Below are 16,509 nucleotides of genomic sequence, written 5' to 3' on the forward strand. Positions count from 1 at the left end.
TCTGACATGAATGAGCATATTTTGTTCTGCAAGAAACTTGCATTAAAGACATGAGTCCCACAACCTCACTGTCATTGATTGAACATGAAACGTGGGTCAAGCTGAAATGAGTGAACAGTTCAACAACAAACGCAGGGTAAAGATGGCACAGTGATCACAACCCAACGCGGCCGCAGAGAGAGTGAGTTCCACTCTGAGCAACTTAAAAAGCCCAATTTGGAAATTCTTTGGATTTTGGTCAGCAGACAATAATAGTAATAACAAGCTATGAAATATCAGTGATGACAGCATCCGTACAATGTGCTGTACTGCATTCTTTAATTAAATATTTTCCTCTTACTTACCACTGAAATGTCTTTTTACCTTAAGTGTTGCAGTATAATTATCAAATTATGGGGAAAAAAGAGTTACTGTCATTTTTTGTAAGCTGGGCCAGTGAAAATATACAAGGAGCAAGTAAAACTCTGATCTAGTGACCAAGCTGGAAAAAAAAATGTTATGATGGATACTGTTGGCCAAAAAAAAAAGAAAAAAGAAAAAAAAAAACAAACGCTACAGGACAAAGACAAAGGAACTGAAAATGTATGACACAGTGAGCGTATTTAGAAGCAAGGTCTGGATTTATAACTGTGGGAGAGGTCATGTGAGGATGGAGATCTAAACTGTTACCACCCTTTACACAGTCAGAGCGCCTGCTGAACTCTACTACTACTAATGCTGCAAAACTGCACTGGATGAGGAACCCTTCCTGTGTGACTGAGACGAGCAGCAGCTGATAGCAACTGATGAATTTATGCTCAAGGTAATAAGTGCTGAAGATGACATGCAGAAAAGATGCAGACACAATCCTCGTGTCATGTGGAAAAGGAATATCATGGCTTGGGGCAATATGCACTTAAGGAGCGTTTACCTTTTGTGTGTACATTCTTGTGTGTAGTGACTTTCTCAGTTTTGACCCAGCTCAGAACACAGAGCACAGAAACAGACTTTCTGTGGAGAACAGCCTGATTACAGGTGTGGCCATACCGTCTCCAGAACTTTCAAAACTGAAAGACACACAAGCTCAGGCGCCTCATTAGAGGGAGGAGAATCTGTTGAGTGTACACAGACTCAGTTTTGTTTGGTTGAGTTACTATAACTTTATTCACTTTTATATTCTAGTGTTTCATGAAAACATCTTTATATGGGCAGCTTCTTAAACGCCTAGACCACCAGGACGCCCCAGTCAGTGCTGCTTTTTTATTAATTACATTCCAGAAAACATGAATGACACATGGTGAATCAGTTTTACTTGTTACTCTTATTATAAAAATGTTTCACTACAGGCCCCCTCTGTTTTAAATGAATGTGTATATGTTTTAAAAATGACCAGCAAACAGTGATATGAAGAGGAATATTTTGGATTATAACTTCCCAGTTACACCAGTTATCACTTGTCACAAAGATTCACCTGCACAGTGTAAGAACCTAATTAAATATCTGACTGATATGATGTTCTCAAAGAGTAGTAGAAAAGTGGTCTAAGTACTGGTCCTGGAAAGGCACCTGGGAACAAAACTGTATGTGGCTAAGAAACAAATAAACAAATACGAATAAAGAAAAATACTGAAAGAAAGGGCTTTTCTTCCTCTGTCACAAAATGTTGCCTGTGCATTAAAGCTTTACTGGAATTGGCTTTCTGAGTGCAGTGTGCTAATGATTATCACACATCTAAACCAGCTGGATAAACCAAAGGATGGGATTTTCCCCTGCACTTCCAACTAGTCCTATTGGACAACCAGCTAACCAAAATCACAACAACTCATCAGCATCTCTCTCAACAGCACATCACACGGACAGCTGATAAGGACAACTGTTGCCATGGTGCAGGTAAGGGTTAGACTGTGACCTTGAGGGGAAATGAGGGAAAACCAAGGCCTCTGGAGTGGGTTTGTGTCATGAAGCATCAGTTGCCAATCAGCTGGACCAGCATGGATAGCAGAGATTTTTTTGAGGCTACTGGTCTTAAATGAGGATATACAGTTATTTGCTTTGGTGTACCATGTGTCTACATGGCAGTTACTAGGGTACAAACAGACACACCCACCTGGAATATGTTAAACTACTGTAGCTTATGACAAGCATCAGATAATGAAAGGCAGATAACACCTGGCTGTACAAAGTAACAACCAGTGATCCTCCATTAGTCTGCAGGATAAGGACTTGACAGATAATGTATGGGTGCCAAAGGGCAAAATAAAAATACAAACAACAACAGACACAAAATAAAAGGAATGAATTTAAATAAGAGATTTGATCATGTAAAGCCAATTGTAAAACCCAGCAACATTTCTGCAGTCACACCTCTAAAGCAAAAGGTGGTAGGAGGCTATTTGGATTACAACTGTGACCGAGTCTCTTTATTCTGTCATCAGTTCTTCTCCTCCTAAAAGGGGCTTTCCATCCAAATTTCATTCCAAATATCAATGATGATGTACTATATACAGAGGGTCAATACTGAATCTATTATTTTTAGTAAATTATTAGTATTATTAGTAAAAAGTCCTATTAGCATTTATAAACTATTAGTCAAAAAAAATCATCAATTCTAATATTTTAATTACCTTTAAGATTTTAGTCAATTATAAATGAAAATTCCAAAGATTTGTTGGTTACAGCTTCAAAGTCCAGTGTTTAACAGAACCTGACTGACTGAACACAAACAATTAGATAATTTGACGAAACACTATTTATCATCAGAACCAACGTGCATCACACACAGTCATTGTAATACATAGACTAATGCTCACGTGCACACTCTATAGGCTAGTTTCCTGCCTAATATGATCTACAGATATGATTATGTTATATGCATGTGTAATTTCAACCAACGCAACTGTTGATCTCTTTGTTGATACAAATCATAGCAAACATACTCTAACCAAACCCCGACTCCAGATATTTGTCTGCCTGCAGCTTTGGGTCTTGTAATTTTAAAAGTTGCAGATTTGAAAGCCTTAAGGTTTCATTATTAGCATTTCCAAAACTGGAAGTTGGAAAAGTCTTCCTTTTTCAAAACATGGAAACAGAAGTGATTATTACAACTCAATAACTAGATATATCAAGAACTGGAATGTAATGGAAACGATTCTGTTACAGCTGCGGAAGAAATGTTTCCTCTGGTTTGTGCATTTTTTGAGATTTACTCTTCAATTATATACCAGTGTGTCTCTTGGTCCAGTATGATTCATGGCCAGACAGAGTATTGGATTGGGTATCAAAAACTGCCTCCTCAATGCAGGAAAGACAAGATTCTGACTAAAACTTTGCTATAACCACATCTTCACTTAGGTTAGACTTATAGCAAATCTGGATACATGCATGTAGGGTCAACCCAGGCCATACTTGATAAATTAAACAATTACACATGGCTCAGATGCACAGAGACGTCTATAGACTATTTCTGGTTTAGACATACATGTAATCAAGCTAGGACCTTGTCTGCAGCTCTCTTCAGCAGACGCTATTGAGGTAAACAGCAACAGCAGGCAAAACATGAACCTCTTTCGTAATAACCCAGAAGTAAACAAGCAGCCCACCAGAGATCACTTAACACAAATTAACAAATGAACACTGTAAACAGGGTTCCCACACCTTATTAAACATTAAATTCAAGGCCTTTTCAGACCCACTCCCCTGAAATTCACAGCATAGTTTGAGGCATGGATCAAGGTTAATAACTGTTAAGCCACTAAGAATTTTTATGATGACAACTAGCAGGTTTTACAGAAGCTCACAGACAACAAATACAAAGAGAGAGGGGCTTGAATGTTTAAACACTTCAAGCATGCTGTATTACAATGATGGCTATGTGGTCTATTGCACACATAAAGATAGTGGTATATAACCTATTTACTAAAAAACCTTCAATATCTATTATTGCACAGAATATACAAATTCAAGCACTTTTAATGACCAGTGTCCATTTTCAATAACTTTCAAGGCCTTCATTTTAGCTCAAAATCACACTTTCATGGATATGAATAACCCACGGAGGGCCTCTGTGAAACCTTAACCAACATATTCATTAACCACCACCATATTCATTTTTCTTGCTTTTAGTCTTCTGTTCTAATAATATAAAAAACTGCATGAAAAAGTCTTTAATAGTAATTTAAATGTCCTCTCCTTAACTAAAAACACCTGTTTGGATCCTGATTGTATATTTGGCCCAAGTTATTTGTTTAGCTTCTTGTATTATATCATCCCATTACATTTCTTATTCTAGCTTAGGTGACAGCTTTTGAAATGCACCTGCTGCCACACTGCAAGTTAACAGAGCATGCCCCTCATTAGGACAACTAGCTGAAAATAAACAGATGACAACATTAACTACTCAACTGGTTTCCCACATAATGACCTGGACGAAAGGAAAACTTACAATTCTGTAAAAAGTACAGAATAGAAAACTCAACACACAGACCAATTCGTGCAACAGAAATCCGGTCAGAAATAACAACTGCTCTACGCCATTTCAAGGAATATTGGAGGCTTCAGCTTGACGTTTTGGCCTTTTCTGACAAGAACCTTAGCTAATGTAAACTATGTTATTTGATGATGCAACCTCCACAAAAAGACATGCATATGATAATAATATCTGTCTCGTGTGTCAGGATCTAATGGATCATTGATCTACAGCCGCGACAGCTGTTTGCTAAATATTTAGTGAAATAGCAAACGCTAGCTAGACAGTTAGCTGGGCTTGTTAGCTGTGGCTAACACCCCCACCCTCGCCACAAACGGACAAAAGGCCCGACACATATCTGCCGGTGTCAACAACTACTATGCCAAAGCAGTATTGGAAATCTTGTGCCATGGTGCCTGTGTGTAAATTTCTGTAACTGTCAGGGTATTTGAACTACAATGGAAATGTAATAACGGTGAAGAATTGGAGCTGTCATCCCACTTCTTGCGTCTCTTCTTTTACCACGTCATTGGACCAACCAACACTGCGGAAATACTCTGCTAGCTAATCGCTAAAAGCTAGCTAAATGCTAACTGGGAGTGTAGCTGGCGCTGGCTGCAGTTTACCTGTGTCTCCGATGATAATGTATTTGAAAAGGTACGCATATGCCATGGCCCCTGGTTTGTACAGTCAGTTGTCTCGACCGTTACACCCTCGTTAAACCGACCGTGAACCGTGTGAAAAAGGTAGCTATCAGCTTCTTAGCCCGTTTTCCTCTGTCCGTGCTGAGGCAGGAACAATAAACAGCCAAAGCCTGCGCTCTACGTCACACGAACCGCCCTCGCCACGCTACAGTATGGTGCCTTCAGGGTATCCTCGGAAACCTCAAACTGGGTTTGAACAGCCTCTTTACTGAAATGAAGACATAGGAGTCAGTTGGTTTGGCATTTTTATGCGTAGGTTAATTCAAACTTATAAACACAAATTTGTTAATATATTTTCGTACTATTTTATTTGACAGAAAGCATCAGACAAATGTTGTCATAAAATTATCGGGGAATTGTTTCAAGACAAGGCTAGAGTCGTTCTGGCGGCCTCCTGCGGCTGCTATGCTCCACAATTCAAAAGCGACTGAAATGACTGAAGTCATCCCTTTTTGCTCAGTTTGTTTGTTTTAGTTGTGTCGCCGGCTCCTGTTTGGCTGCTTGTGACCCTGGTAGCCTACATGTGTTATGCTCTTTATGCAAATACAGTTCAAACTGAACGGTTTTTGTTGGCAATATGACAAAAACGTGTTCCCCTCTACCCAGACAGAAGATTTTGTCTCAAATAAAGACATAGTGGGCTAAAATACATTTACTGAGCAGATCCACAAACACGAAAAGCACGCACTTCATATTCTGTTGGACTTATTCCGTTTGTTAGAGCTAGTTTTACCAAGTCTTCCGTCCACTTGGAGAAAATTGGCAACTACGGGGTTTCAGCCAACGTGTTTCCCTGTGGTAATCATCGCCACCGGCGTCTGGACACACACCTATATACAAATGATAAACCTATATGAATGTGTGTTGTTAAACTGTCCATCGGACACTGATGTGACATTGCGATGTCAAGGAAGCCTCATTCACCTCAGTGCTTTTCTGCACAGCATACAGGAGAGCTAAACCTGCAGATTCCAAGTTTACACAGTAAAATCATTGTTCAGGATGAGTCCAGCAGCATCAAAGCCGATCTTGCATTTTTATTTTCAGCAAAAGTACTAATATTGTTTCTGGTGTGTCAAGTAAATTATTACAGGGTATTTTCAGTTGCAATGAATGAAATGCAATAACATTTGCAGGAGTGAGGTTAGCCTACTGCAAACATGGAACATCTAATTACTTAAGTAAATACAAAATAAGCCAACAGATAGGCCTATTACGAAAAAAAAGAACTCAGTTCTTTTTGAGTCCACATTGTGAGAGTATATTTAAAAGACGACTCATTTCTCTTTATGGTCTACTTCAGCTCTGATGGGGCCTTGACCCTCTTTCTGTTCAAACTATAGTTCCTCTGGAGTCCTCAGACATTTACTGCTTTGGATTATTCTTTCACTTTGAACAAATGCTGCTTTTGAAAAGAAGAATGTCCCTTCCTAACCACTTCTTTTGATCTTGATGATTTATGTACATAACATTTTGCTCTAATGATGTTATTATTTGCTAGAAATGGTGTATTCTTGTTATTCATGAGTCCTAACTAGATTTGAAAGAGAGGAAAAATGTATTTATGGATTTGGAGCTCAGCCAGTCATAAGGAGATTCCTATAAGTTTTGTATTGTGTCACAAGCATGAAATAGGTGCTCTGTTGTTTCTACATTTATGCGGGTCTGGGCTGACTGATCTGGGCTTTGTGGCAGAGTGGCCAGAGAGAGTTTCTCCTCAGTGAAACCTTTGCTAGAATTGGTTGGCCTTCTGGAAATTTCTCCCATCTTCACACAGGATATCTGGAGCTCAGCCAAAGTGACCGTCGGGTTCTTGGTCACCTCTCTAACCGAGGCCCTTCTCCCTGATTGCTCAGTCTGTCACAGTGTTTAGACCCTTTGCTTCAGAGGGGTCTGAGTTCGTTTGGAGTGTTTATGCGCAAAAAATACTAAGTTATTGCTGTGAGTTTGTTTAAGGGCTAAAAGGGACCAAGTGTGAGAACACCCTTAGAAGAGTGAGTTTGGTTTGGACTTTATGTGGAAACACCCACAGTGTCACTACACTGCTGGTGGCACTGAGCTGTAATGGCTAATTGTTTCCTGTAGGGAGAGGCAAAGTGCCATGTTTCGGAAGTGGTAAGTTATTGTGTGTTACATGTAGTGACAGTGATCCACTCCAGTGTCAGCAGTCATTCAAATGCAAAGGGTTAAAAATCCTTCTAGACATGCTGTATGTGTCAAACTATAGACTGCAGTGCATGTAAAAACCATAACCCCGAACTGCATGAAAAAAAAAGTATTTAATCTTGTAACTGAATCTAACCCTTGTCCCTGTCCAATAGTTCTACAGAGTGTCATAGAATCGTGGAGTCAATAAGCAATTGATTTTTATATTCTTATACACAAAATATCTATAAGATGTAATTCAACAGCTTATCCATCTATCCTAGAGGCCGGGCTACAACGTGAACAGGTTGTTTGTCAATCACAGGGCTAAACATCTTATTCAATTTCCGACCATTCCTATCAAAAACTATTGAACGGGCAGCGGCTAAACAACTCTCAGAATTCCTCCTACAGAACAATCTTCTTGATCCAAATCAATCTGGTTTCAAGAGCGGTCATTCAACTGAAACTGCCCTGTTGTCTGTGACGGAAGCCTTAAAAGAAGCAAGAGGACCTCTGTCCTCATTCTACTTGACTTATCAGCTGCCTTTGACACAGTTAACCATCGCATCCTCCTCTTTACTCTCTCTAACATGGGCATCTCTGGCTTGGCTCTTTCCTGGTTTGAATCCTACCTGACAGGGCGCTCATTCAGCGTATCCTGGCTTGGACAGTCGTCCACCTCGCATCACCTCACCACAGGGGTCCCCCAGGGCTCAGTGCTGGGGCCCCTACTATTTGCTATCTACACCACCTCCCTGGGTCCGATCATTCGCTCACATGGCTTTTCCTATCACTGCTACTGATGACACTCAGCTGTATCTGTCATTTCCTCCTGATGACCCCTTGATCTCTGCACGGGTCTCTGATTGCCTCTCAGACATCGCCACATGGATGAAGGCACATCACCTCCAGCTGAATCTTTCAAAAACTGAACTGCTGGTTCTCCCAGCTAAACCTACAATACACCATGACATCAACATCAAAACTGATTCCCTATGGCTCGCCCCCACCAAGGTGGTGAGAAACTTAGGGGTTATGATTGATGACCAACTAACCTTTTCCAATCATGTCGCCTCAGTTGCCCGGTCATGCCGCTATGCACTTTACAACATCAGAAAAATCAGACCTTACCTAATTCAACATACTACTCAGCTCCTGACACAAGCTGTGGTCATCTCAAAACTAGACTACTGTAATGCCCTCCTGACGGGTCTCCCAGCCCGCACAGTGCAACCACTTAGGATGATCCAGAACGCAGCGGCGCGCCTGGTCTACAACCAACCCAAAAGGTCACATGTCACCCCGCTGCTCATCGAGCTCCACTGGCTACCTGTTGCAGCCCGCATTAAGTTCAAATCTCTAATGCTTGCCTACAAAGTTGTCTCTGGTACTGCACCTACCTACTTGAACGCCCTGGTACAGGAATATGCTTCCTCACGACCGCTGCGCTCCTCTACCGAACGACGCCTGGCTCTGCCACCCATTCGCTCAAGGCAATCCAAACTCTTCTCTCACGTTGTCCCCCGTTGGTGGAACGCACTACCACTTCCTACCAGAGCAGGGGCGTCACTCTCTAACTTTAAAAGACTCCTGAAGACCCAGCTCTTCAGAGAGCACCTTCTCTCCTAGCACTACATGACAAATCTACACTTAAAGAATCGTCACTAGCACTTATTGCTGCGCAAACACTTCTTATCGCACTTAACCTTGATTGTTCCCCTTTCTGTAAGTCGCTTTGGATAAAAGCGTCTGCTAAATGACTAAATGTAAATGTAAATGTAAATGTACATTTATAAGTGGAGGACACATCATCCATATATGGTGTCATTATTTGACCCAACCTTCACTCGACGTGAATAAATGGACGGTTCTATGGATCAGGAAGATGGTCGGTCCAACAACTATTGGATAGGTTGCCATGAAATTTGGTACAAGCCTTCATGTTCCCCTCAGGACACATTATAATAACTTTGGTGGAACTTAGACATTTCATCTAAGACCATTATCATATTTTCCAATACTTTGCTTTGTGACTAAATACCTGCTGTCCCGTATGTTAATTAGGGTATGTTAGCATGCTAACACAGCAAACTATGATGGTGAATTTTGTAAACCTTATGGCTGCTGAAAATCAGCCACAGAGAGCTGCTGGCATGACTGTAGACTAATACTGTAATTACAAAAGCAAAAGGAAACCACCTGAGCCTCGGCACAACCCTGTCTCTGAGCTCTGAGGGCAGTTCCTTCCTCCTCATGGCATGGTTTTTGTTCTGATATGCATTGTCAGCTGTGAGACCTTGCATAGACAGGTGAATGTCTATCCAGAACATGTCCAGTCAGTTGAACTTACCACAGGTGGACTCTAATTGAGAAGTACAAACATCTCAAAGATGTTTAAAAGAGAAGGCACCTGGGCTAAATTTCAAGTGTCATGGCAAAGTGTCTGAATACTTATGTCAATGTGATAATATGTGATTATACATTTGCATAAAATTCTGAAATTCTGTTTTCACTTTGTCATTATCTGGATTTGAGTGTAGATTTATACTTTAGACCTTTGTACAGCGTCATTCTTAGAAGTTTGATAAACACGAGACCTGGGCTCTGTGTGGCTTCACTCTGTTCAGATGTGGACCACAGAAAGAGAGACCTGCAGTCCATGTTCTGCTTTCAGCTTCACAGTGAGGAAACAGGGGAGTTCACCTTAATTTAGATGGCTCAGAGGACACTTTGCTGATAATAAATGTAGGGCAATTAACTGTCATCTGCCTGGAGGATATGGAGTAACAAAGAAAGGTACTGAGAAAGGAAGAACTCTATGAACTATGAACTATTTGGTCCTCTTGACTTTTTGCTGCTCATGCTTTTGCATAAATAACCCAAAAAACCAAAATACATGTTGTTTCATTCAACCCAGTGGAAATTCAAGAACTCCTTGTGAAAGTACCTATATTTTACAGTCCCTGGTGAAAATCACTTAGATTTGATCACTGAGCTTCATGAAAACATGTGCCTGACGTGAGTGTAAGTGTGATTTACAGATCTGTGAGTATTATCCCGTGTTTCAGAGGATCCCTATCCATCTTGAAGTCATCAAGGTTGGAGAGCAGCCTGGCCTTTCACTCTCTTTGTTCAGCTGTTTTCTATCTGTTTTCTCAACTACTGCTGTTTCCTTAACCCAAGGGTGGATCTGTGGTCTCCAACAGAAACGCCAGCATGACCTTCCTGCCAGCATTCCAACACTCACACATACACAACAGGGAACGGTACCCAAAACAGCAGAGAGTTAACAGAAAATAAACTGTAACCAAGAAACAATAATAGAAAGAAAAAATGATTAAAGATGATTCACCTAAAAGTTTATGTCAGTCATGAACAAAGGCGTCATAGAGGGAATGAAATAGTCATCTGTCATTATTTGGAAGAAAGCCAGTGTGAGCAAGCACACCTGCAGTCTGCAGAGAAAGAGTGAAGAAGAGAGGAAGACAGAGAGGAAGGGGGGGGGCGGAGATAACAGTAGAGCAAAGTGGAGAGCGAGAGAGAGAGAGAGAGAGAGAGAAGGAGGAGCAACTGAGAGAAAAGAAATACAGAGTGGCAGAGAACCCCACACAGCAGTGAGCAAGGTTAAGAAAGCAAGAGCAAGAGACGAAAAGAAACAGGGAGACAAGGAGAACAAAAAAAAAAAAGAGGGGACGGTAAAGTCAGACAAAGAGCAAAGTGAAAGTTGTGTCTTAGCTGGGAATCCACCCCGCAGACTGCAGAGACTTCAGCTTTTGTCCAAGTGAATGGACAAAACCAGTGTGACTGGAAGTGTAGTGGGAGGACAGACTGGTTTTCTACCCACAGTGAGCAGACTGTCAAACACCATGGCTGACAACCTGAATGAGGAGTCCGATTATAACCCGGGGAAAGACGAGCTGGACTGGGGCTACGAAGAAGGTATGTAGGTCTGTAGGACATGTGAAGGGATGCTAGGAAAATGTATGAAGAGTTGAGGGTTCAGGTGTGTTTCAAAAAGAGACTGAAACCAAAACTTTAAACAGCTGGAGCTGTCTTTACTCAGCGTGTCAGCCTTTTCATTATGAAGTGCAGTTTTACAGTGTTGACACATGCTGCAGATGCTGGTTTCTACACTGTAGAGGTGTCTGCCAAGAAATGAGTTGTACACTCAGATAATTGCCTGTTCTGTCTCCCTAACACAGACGACTGCAACACAAAACGTTTTATTCATGAAAGCTTTCAAATGTGTTGTTTAACGGTTATATGGGTGTCCCTGTTCCCCTGCTGTACAGGGAGAGAGGCGCTTTATATCAAAGAAGTAAGAATGATTTATTTGAAACAAATATAAAGAGGTAGAAGAAGTGTAAGACAAACAAACATAAAATAATCCATTGTGTTTAACATTAGAGAATATGAACAACTTAAAAGGAGTAATTAAAAAAGTAGTCCAGCAATTAAGTACTGTACTTTTGTAAAGTTGGGGGACTCACAATAGAGTAATGTTATGACTACAGCAGTGATAATTATTTAATCTTAGTTCCTGAATAATGTTTATGCTGTTTGGCCTGGGGTCGGCTCTATATTATTTTTACTCACAGAGCCAGATATTCTCTAATTCAGTTCATGTTTTACAGTGATTATTTAGTCTGAGCCACATAATATTAACTGTAGAGAAAATTAACGTGACTTTTACCTTTATTGCAACCTGAAATAGCTACTTTTCACTTTGCTCCTCTATCAGACCCTTTGAAGCACGTCTTCCAAACTCCACAGTCCCAGTTCACAGTGCAGGCTTGCTGTTATAAATAAAATGTTGTACATCTCAAGCCCAAGGGGAGAAAACCCTAATAACATCATCAGGGCGGCATTATTCCTTATACACTGTAACTGTATTTAAAGACTTAATAGTACTCTGCATGACAAGTAAGCTACTCTTTGCGTGTAAAATTGGTGAAATGCCTCTTTAACTCACTATCAAATCAGTCAGCGCGTGTTTGGGCTAAACATGGTAATAATGAAACGTGACGCCATCCAGGAATTGTGGGAAGATTTATCTGGAGCTAAAACTCAGCTCCAATTAAACGTTTTCCCACAGAAGAAACGCTCCTTTTTTCCTTCAGTCTACTACACACAGGCTAATGTCTAATACTTATTCTCTGATACTTTTTGGATTGTCCAAGATATTTACAAACATATCAAAACAGTATAAGAATACTGAAATGTTATGTCATGTATTTGTGATGTAATAAGCTCAATTAATTGGTGTCATCTAACTCCGTCTTCCTTTTATTGCTGCCGTCACTGAGCACTGAGGGATGTACTGTGATACTGAACTGTTAAATTCTTACTGTAAGTATACTCAATGACTTTGTAAGCACAGATTAGACACTAATGTATGGCTTGCAAAGATCACCAGCGTCCTGTGGAAACTGTGCCTGAACAGTAAACTTTTCATAAGCTAAACAGAGGGAAAAGTGCTTGGTATACAAAAAGCATATTCAAACTTTGAAAATATTCTTATTGATTACTCCTGTCACAGCTGCTAGAAAGATTTGGGCATGTTAGATTAGACTCTCTGCAGGACACTCGTGATATTCGAAGTTGATAAGGTCTTTATTAGAATGGATTTTTATTGGAGAACTGGCTTTTTAGTGGATTACAATGTTTGAAACAACTTGAAAAGTGAAATTGCCAAACGGTTAGGGGGTATACCACATGAGTGCAAATGCTCACAGGAGTGTCAGGTATGAACTCCAGCCAGCCAGACTCTTTCCTGCATCTCATACCATTTCCCATCTCTTTACACTTGTCGTATCAAATAATGAAGCCATAAAATGGGCAAAAATATAACTGAAAGCTTTAACTAGTATTCATTATTAAATAAAACTAAAGCACTATGAGAGGACACAGCTCCACCAAGGCTGGATGAGATTTGATGTAATCTGCATCTGGTTCTGAATCTGTGCTGAAGGAGTAAGATATGCTCATTGTTGGAGAATCATTTAGGACAGATGACCACTGACTGACCTACTGTGTATGAACTAACATTTGCTAGACCAAGGACTGCAGGAGAAACACTTTTCCCTCTTTCCCCCTTTGTTTGGAAGTCTGGAGCAAGACAGAAACATAAGTTAAAATGATCTCCTGTGTGCATTGTTATACTTAACAAAACATCTCTGAGACATAATGGTGACCATCAGACAAACAAGCAGCACCAAGGTAACACAAGTTTGATGTGAGCACAGGCAGAGCAATGCAGAAGTCGAGTTATTCCGGATTTTCCTCAGTCTGTCTGGTGTTTCACTGATTTAAGAATCCACTGCAAATCCTTTAATCAAGGATTCTATTACTGTTTTTTTCTAAACTTAAATCCAGCTGATTATTTTTTGCAATATATCATTTGGAAAATTAACATCAACATCAAGTCAACAGACACACGATAAAGAGATATGGGACAGTTATCCCTGTAATTACAATGTCATTCTACTTTTCTTCAAAATATCCTTGATTAAATGCAGTTAGATGAAGTGATGTTTTCCATATTATGTTTACTATACATCACCCCTGCCCTTAAAAAATACAGTCATACCATTCAATTTAAAATGCATAAAGAAATATTTATATTGAATCAGCCATCAGGGCAGTTTTCAACCCTCTGCTGCAACTTTAACAGCTTTCAGTTGCTTTTCTGCTGCTCTCAGTTCGTTGTTTCAGTTCTCTGCACCAACAACAAAGAAAAAAGTGTGTTGGCACCCCACGGACCAGCACTAATACAAGCTAACTGTAAGCTAGAGTATCAAGTGAAGAAGTGACTTGTGAAGAACATCAGAAGATGTGGATGCAGTAAAACAAAGAGGGCCGATGCCACAACCAGAGATAACAAGAAACAACTATTAAAGTTAAAGAGCTATATGACGGCTTTAAAGTTCCTCTCCTGACATGGTTTTAACTATGTAGAAATACTAAACCAAACAGAAAAAAACAAGAAGTGCATCTAGAAGCACAGCGGAGAGTATCAAGGTAGTTGGTGTTAGAGGAAACATCAGAGAGACTCAGCCACATGTTTGAGCCTCAGTCAGACCCAGACTCACATGAGGAGTCTGTTGTGCACCAGAATCGGCAAACGAGCAGGCATGTCAGAACAGTTAGTGTCGCTAGCATCTCATTTGTTTAATGCTGTTAGTTAGCTTCTTGCTGGCAGTGACTTACACAGTTTTAGTAAATGTGCTAATGCAAACCCTGACTCTCTGTGAGGTGAGGTTTCGGGTTTATTTTGCCTGCCCCCTCCCTGCAAATTGAGGAGATTGGTTTGACAGGTACATGATATATGAATCCTTGGCTGTCTGAATCCCCTTATATGAGGTGGTCATTGGTTCACTGCAGTTCCAATATACTCAGTCATGGCGTTGATATGTCTTGTATTATATAGAAAACATCATATGGGCATGTTAACAAGGTTAAAAACTTGATTTTCATTGGAGGGTTTCTTTAAATACAATTCCAATGGGATGATAATCTTGCTGTGAGGATTTGCTGATAACAAAGGTGGAGGTGAACCAAATGTAGACCCTAAGACAGGCTGAGCTAGTGAAGGACTTCACTTGCAAAAACAAGCTTACAGGCAAACAAGGTCAACAAGTTGTCAGGCAGGAAGACAGGAGCAGGGACATTCACGTAGGTAGCAGGTACAAGAAAACACTCAGGAATGTGCTGTAAGAGATAATACAGGGCTGACTGGGAATCAGGAACATGGGGAGAGAACAGGTGACCACAGGGGTGATTGGGGAAGTAAGGACAGATGAGTGGGAACAAGGGGGGAGGTCTGAGGACATCTGGTGGGTAAGTAGAGGAATGCAGGTCTGGGGAAATGAGGTGACAAATTGTGACACTTAACCTTCTTCTGCTGGATGTGTAAGAGGGCAAATCTGCAATGGGACTGCTATGAGCAAGACAGCATTAGACTAACGTCAACAACTACAAGTCCAATAGTATTTTTTTATGATTTTATTATTATTATTGTTTTTTTGTTTGTTTTTTTTGTCGCTTCACTTAAAGCTAAATGAGTGAGATCAAATGGGCAACACAGCATCGGCATAACCATAGGTTGGGAACCACTGATCTACACAATTTATTTCATTGCCAAAAGCAGTTCAGTTCAGTCAATTCTTTGTGACGATTTTCAACTCCTAACATGTTCTACATTTCATGCAGGAGAGCTTCCGTTTTTTTTATTTTTGTAATATGGGACAGGACCCAAGATAATATGTAAGACTGCCAGTATTTATTTTGCATTAAATACACAATGGGGAGGTGGTGGCCTTGAATTTGGAGAGGCAATCTGGTGTTTAAATGCAAAGTTTAATATTTTGAATTGTAATGGGCTGGTTCAGCTGCAGATTTATTTGTTTTGTATTGTTCAAGATATCCTCCAGATATCCACCCACATATCCTCTGCAGTCTCTACACCCAGTTCCCTCTCTCAGGTCTGTCCCAGCTCCTGAAGACCAACAGCAGAACAGTTCTCTCAGAATATTATTTAAGACACTGATTGTTGTATCTCCTGCAGTACAAAACAAAAACAATACCAGAGACATTAAAAGAGGTCATTTCTTGATACATGATATTTCAGCACTATCTGCTTAAATGTCATGTGGACCCCAGAAATAAAAATACCCTTTGAATCCCAATGTTTGAAACCTGAGTCTAAGACACCTGGTCAGGGTTGTTAATGACAGGAGTAAGAGCTAATGTTAACCCAAATTGCCCTTCAGCACGTTGTGCTGCCATCCAAGCCAAGATGGCCTCTCGCAAAGATGGTGGTAGGAGGCCAGTGTCAGAAGAGTGGTTTAGCATGACTAAGAAAGTGATTTCCTACCATTTGGACCCAGTAGATTTCCTAATATAGTGCTTCTCTGCTGTGGTTAGTCTCACATCTAATACCTTCAGTTGTCCTGCAGTTTCGCATCTTTTGCTGGCAGTGTAGGACATTATTAACCCCCTTACATAAGCCGTAGTGGTTTCCCAGAGTGACACACACACACACACACACACACACACACACACACACACACACACACACACACACACCTACAAGCAATTTAGAATCACCAATCAACATAACATGCATGTACCGGTATTTGGACTGTGGGAGGGACCCCACACAGACATGAACATGCAAACTTCCAGGCCTGGGATTCGAACTTCTGAATAATA

At 40.5% G+C, this 16,509-nt stretch overlaps 3 protein-coding genes across 3 annotated transcripts in view; 2 read left to right on the forward strand and 1 right to left on the reverse strand.

Moving 5' to 3' along the window:
- Positions 1–5,281, reverse strand: part of rab2a (RAB2A, member RAS oncogene family) — a 30,001-nt gene extending 24,720 nt beyond the window's left edge. Inside the window, exon 1 of the mRNA XM_071490806.1 lies at positions 5,071–5,281. Within this exon, the coding sequence (XP_071346907.1) occupies positions 5,071–5,116 (46 nt within the window). The 5' untranslated portion in view covers positions 5,117–5,281. The remainder of the gene's footprint in view (positions 1–5,070) is intronic.
- A 1,968-nt stretch (positions 5,282–7,249) lies between these two features.
- LOC139629346 (uncharacterized) lies at positions 7,250–8,972 on the forward strand. The gene is made up of 3 exons (XM_071491903.1): positions 7,250–7,263; positions 7,787–7,956; positions 8,150–8,972. Exons 1-3 carry the CDS (start codon positions 7,250–7,252, stop codon positions 8,923–8,925), a joined length of 960 nt encoding a protein of 319 aa, XP_071348004.1. The 3' UTR covers positions 8,926–8,972.
- Positions 8,973–10,887: 1,915 nt separating this feature from the next.
- Positions 10,888–16,509, forward strand: part of ca8 (carbonic anhydrase VIII) — a 39,597-nt gene continuing 33,975 nt past the window's right edge. Inside the window, exon 1 of the mRNA XM_071491573.1 lies at positions 10,888–11,235. Within this exon, the coding sequence (XP_071347674.1) occupies positions 11,082–11,235 (154 nt within the window). The 5' untranslated portion in view covers positions 10,888–11,081. The remainder of the gene's footprint in view (positions 11,236–16,509) is intronic.

This window comes from Trachinotus anak, unplaced genomic scaffold (assembly GCF_046630095.1).
Source record: "Trachinotus anak isolate AG129_WGS33_773 ecotype Australia unplaced genomic scaffold, CSIRO_AGI_Tana_v1 ptg000012l, whole genome shotgun sequence".
In the NCBI taxonomy this organism is placed as follows: Eukaryota; Metazoa; Chordata; class Actinopteri; order Carangiformes; family Carangidae; genus Trachinotus; species Trachinotus anak.

Coding starts and splice junctions, on each gene's coding strand:
- LOC139629346 (XM_071491903.1), top strand. Junction 7,957..8,149: donor GCGCTCATTCAGCGTATCCT/GGCTTGGACAGT, acceptor CCTTGATCTCTG/CACGGGTCTCTGATTGCCTC.